Consider the following 4,853-nt stretch of genomic DNA (forward strand, 5'->3'; position numbering starts at 1 on the left):
CATGTATAGTACGGCGTTTTTAGCCCAAAAAAAGAACAACAATGTATCTAGTAAGGCGTTTTTCGCCGAAAACCCCCCAACCATGTCTAGTAATCCGTTTTTAGACCAAAAAAACGACCATGTTTAGTAAGGCGTTTTTAGACACAAAAAAACGACCACGTATGGTAAGGTGTTTTCAGCCCAAAAAAAGAACAACCATGTACCTAGTAAGGCGTTTTTCGACGAAAAAACCCCAACCATGTCTAGTAATCAATTTTTAGACCAAAAAACGACCATGTACAGTATATAGTAAGGCGTTTTTAGCCGAAAAAAACGACCATGTGTAGTAAGGCGTTTTTAGTCGAGCAAAAACGACCATGTTTACTAAGGCGTTTTTAGATGAAAAAAACGACCATGTATCTAGTAAGGCGTTTTTAGACACAAAAAACGACCATGTATAGTAAGGCGTTTTTAGCCCAAAAAAAGAACAACCATGTATCTAGTAAGGTGTTTTTCGCCGAAAAAACCCCAACCATGTCTAGTAATCCGTTTTTAGGCCAAAAAAACGACCATGTTTAGTAAGGCGTTTTTAGATGAAAAAACGATCATGTCTAGTAAGGCATTTTTAGACACAAAAAAACCGACCATGTATAGGAATGCGTTTTTAGCCCAAAAAAAGAACAACAATGTATCTAGTAAGGCGTTTTTCGCCGAAAACCCCCCAACCATGTCTAGTAATCCGTTTTTAGACCAAAAAAACGACCATGTTTAGTAAGGCGTTTTTAGACACAAAAAAACGACCACGTATGGTAAGGTGTTTTCAGCCCAAAAAAAGAACAACCATGTACCTAGTAAGGCGTTTTTCGACGAAAAACCCCCAACCATGTCTAGTAATCAATTTTTAGACCAAAAAACGACCATGTACAGTATATAGTAAGGCGTTTTTAGCCGAAAAAAACGACCATGTGTAGTAAGGCGTTTTTAGTCGAGCAAAAACGACCATGTTTACTAAGGCGTTTTTAGATGAAAAAAACGACCATGTATCTTGTAAGGCGTTTTTAGATGAAAAAAACGACCATCTATCTAGGAAGGCGTTTTTCGCCGAAAACCCCCCAACCATGTCTAGTAATCCGTTTTTAGACCAAAAAAACGACCATGTATAGTAAGGCGTTTTTAGCCCAAAAAAAGAACAACCATGTATCTAGTAAGGCGTTTTTCGCCGAAAAACCCCCAACCATGTCTAGTAATCCGTTTTTAGACCAAAAAAACGACCATGTTTAGTAAGGCGTTTTTAGACACAAAAAAACTACCATGTATAGTAAGGCATTTTTAGACACAAAAAAACAACCATGTATAGTAAGGCGTTTTTAGCCCAAAAAAAGAACAACCATGTATCTAGTAAGGCGTTTTTCGCCGAAAAAAACCCAACCATGTCTAGTAATCCGTTTTTAGGCCAAAAAAACGACCATGTTTAGTAAGGCGTTTTTAGACACAAAAAAACGACCACGGATAGTAAGGCGTTTTTAGCCGAAAAAGTCTTACGACAGATGGACGTTTTTTTTTGGCTAAAAACGCCTTACTATACATGGACGTTTTTTCGGCTAAAAACACCTTAATATACATGTTAGATATTTTCGGGTTAAGAGGGGGGGCGGGGGGAATTCTGTCTGCGTTGGCCGGGAATCGAACTGTTTGGAAGGCAGCTATGCTCACCACTATACCACCAACAACGCAGGGAAAAAGCAGGAATGTGGCCAAAACTTGGCATGCCTGTCATATGAGAACTGGCCGATGACCAGAAAATCGAAAAAGCAAGAACCAAACTTTGTTTTCTTGTCCTGGCTGCCAAAATAGGGAAACTGCTTTGAAAATTGCTGGCAGTGATTTGACTTAGTTTGTCTTAGAAAGATCCGTTGTTCGTAACACGACCCGGGCCAAATCGTTTCCAGCAGCATGCGTGTCAAGGTCATAGTCAATGAAAATAAAATCAATGCAATTAAAATGGAAAAAACATTTTCGCTCATGCTGTTAAAAACGAGAGTGCCTTTAAAAAACAAAACTGAAACTGACATTGGACGTGTATAAAACTAGCTCGAATTGTCGTGAAAATGTCTTTTGTTTTCGTCTTTGTCAATGACTTTCACCCTTGAACTTTCAGGGTTTCATTTCAACGTATCGTCGATTTGTCGATATTACCGTACACAACAAAATTTTGGGACAAATACGCCATCTATCAAAAAAACTAAGACTAAAACTCAGCATTTTGGCAAAAAATATACACCAGTAAAAATCTAAAAACCCAATAGAACACCAAATTGAAACTAATTTTTTTTTTTTAAAAGCACAAATGTCAAATGAGCAGGCCGTCACATTTTATGTTGTCGGCAGGACCCCGCGGCTCTGGCCCAGCTGATGAAGAACATGCCGCTCACCAACGACGGTAAATTCCTGCTCCTGGACGCCGAGAGCAGCGACACGGTCGACGGGGACGGACTGGAGGATTTGGAGTCGGAAGCCTAGTCCAAAGAAAAAAACAAAAACAAAAAAAAACAACAAAGGGGACTGGATTTCACCCCACGATGTTTTTCCTCTGCTGGAACCGCAACATGGTACTATCCAGGTGTCACCTTCTCGTTCTCTTTTGATTTGTTATGCATGAGCATACGCATCAACCCAATCGGCTTGGAGTCCCGTTTGACTCAAAAGTTAAATATAACTAAAGTGTTTACAAATATTTCAAAACGTACACAGGATGTAACATTCAGTTTCAACATTTAATTTGCGTACCACTACGGGGTGCCGGTATACGATTCTAAATTACAGGTTCATCAGAAATGGTAAAGGATTGACGACCTGCACCAGCGGCATGACAACTGCATTTGATTACGAGCAAGTCACACAAATGTTGACGGCTTTCTTTGAAGCTTAAGACTGAGTAAATGCAAATTTCAGTCACTGTAGGACCAAAAAAAAAATCTGTCAAGCTCAAGGCCCTATTAATATGCATAACAATAGCTGACCACAGTCTAATAAAAATGCATTAGGCATCTACATATTTACTATTATACAAAATTGTAATTTGTTGACAAAAACTTGTGCAGTCGAGTAACGAAACACCGGCGGCAATTCAAGACGCTAGCTTTTGGTTTTCTTTGGGGGTTCGTTTGCAGAAAAGAAGCTGGATTAGAGCCACCCGGTGTACGGGGGACACATTGCACTTCTTCAGGGTCAGCTCCTGATTACCCCTAGTGGTACCATTTTGGTATTGCATCCAAGTAGAAGTCCGCATTAAGTCTTCAAAGCGCAACTTGATGTTGACGAGTCCTTTGCATAGGTTTACATTTATTTTTTACTTCATACTTAGATTGTTTCATGCTTCTGTGTGTACATTTTTAGTTCGGTGGTACCTTGACTGAGCAGTCAAATTTAGTCCAATTCCTCCAAAAAAGAAAACATGTTTCCCCATTGAAACGAACTGTAATGTAATTAATGCGTTCCACAAAATCAGAAGGAAATTTGGGAAAAAAAAATGAACTGGTTTTATAAAATGGAATTACCATATTTGTCGTGTGTTAAGGAGCGGGGTCAATGTGTGTTTGACTGTCCCACTCAATCAATGGCTGAAAGGCCATTGGCGTCTGTGGCGCTCCTTGCTCAGATGACGGGGCATTATTATGACTATTATTATTTTTTCCCATTTCACACAGTGACTTAGAATATTGACCAAGTGACAGCTTGGTCCAGGAAACACACACACACACTAAAGACTTGAGATCAGGGTACCGCTGTACTTTAAATTCTTCACTTATGTACATTTTGCACACTAAAAAAAGGGTTGAATCTGTGTTGTAAACATAAAATTTGAAGGCTACAGTTGCACTAATGAATGAATGAAAAGAAACATTCCATTCCTTGCGCCGTTAGACACGGCCACAGTTAGCTTGCATGAGATAGCCGGGAAATGAAACATTTGGATTGTAATGTAACATCCCATTTCTTTGTTGCTTGTTTGATTTTGTCGAACTTTCTTCAACGTGATCTGTACGTCAGCTCCTGCATGCTGTTGACAGATTAAAAAAAATAACAGATAAGATCCGTTGCCTTTGGAATTACTGGTTTTGTTAGGTTCTCGTGTGATGCGAAACCCAGGATCAAGTTCCCGCAGATCCTTAAAAATTCTGAAAAGGCATTGACTGCACAAAATCTCAAAATAAGGCCTTTATTGCCGTTAAAAAAGGTCTTAAATCAATCTTTCAAAATGTACAAACTTTTATTTACTGAACAACGAGAAACAAAGTAAAACTTAATTCATTTGCAATTGAAGCATGGTTTTAACAGTAATGAAAAATATTAACATAATAAACCTTTTAATCAGGAAAAATAATTGTAATTTTCATAATAAGCCAGAAACATTAATACCTTAATACTTTGCAAATTAACATTTATGGAATTCTTTTAAGAAAACATTTATTGTGCTTATAATTTAATAAATAAAATGCCGGGGCCCATCCTAGCCAACTTCGGGCAGTAGGCAACCCTGAACCGGTTGCCAGCCAATCGCAGGGCACACAGAAACGAACAACCATCCGCACTGGGGACAATTTTGAGTGTTCAGTCAGCCTGCTGTGCATGTTTTTGGATTGTGGGAGGAAACGGGAGTACCCGGAGAAAACCCACGCAGGCCAGGGCAGAACATTCCAGAATCGAACCCACGACCTCTACACTATGAGGTCAACGCGCAAAACACTGGCCCACCGGGCCGCCTATAATTAAACAAAATTATAATAAATGACCTTTTCTTAACCTTTACTTTTTGTCAGGTACAATAATCTGAAATTAAAGTAAGTCTTCAACACAAATGCCTATTATTTTAA

General features: G+C 38.9%; 2 protein-coding genes across 3 annotated transcripts in view; both read left to right on the forward strand.

The window, feature by feature from the left end:
- The window catches only part of appl2 (adaptor protein, phosphotyrosine interaction, PH domain and leucine zipper containing 2), a 30,147-nt gene extending 26,077 nt beyond the window's left edge, over window positions 1-4,070 (forward strand). For both annotated transcript variants that reach the window (XM_052060718.1, XM_052060720.1), the window contains one exon: window positions 2,368-4,070. In XM_052060718.1, the coding sequence (XP_051916678.1) occupies window positions 2,368-2,499 (132 nt within the window). In that variant the 3' untranslated portion in view covers window positions 2,500-4,070. The remainder of the gene's footprint in view (window positions 1-2,367) is intronic.
- LOC127597570 (SRSF protein kinase 2-like) overlaps window positions 1-4,853 on the forward strand; it is a 446,193-nt gene that overhangs the window by 44,024 nt on the left and 397,316 nt on the right. The gene's annotated exons all lie outside the window — the stretch shown is intronic.

The sequence above is a fragment of the Hippocampus zosterae genome, chromosome 3, assembly GCF_025434085.1.
Source record: "Hippocampus zosterae strain Florida chromosome 3, ASM2543408v3, whole genome shotgun sequence".
Classification (NCBI taxonomy): Eukaryota; Metazoa; Chordata; class Actinopteri; order Syngnathiformes; family Syngnathidae; genus Hippocampus; species Hippocampus zosterae.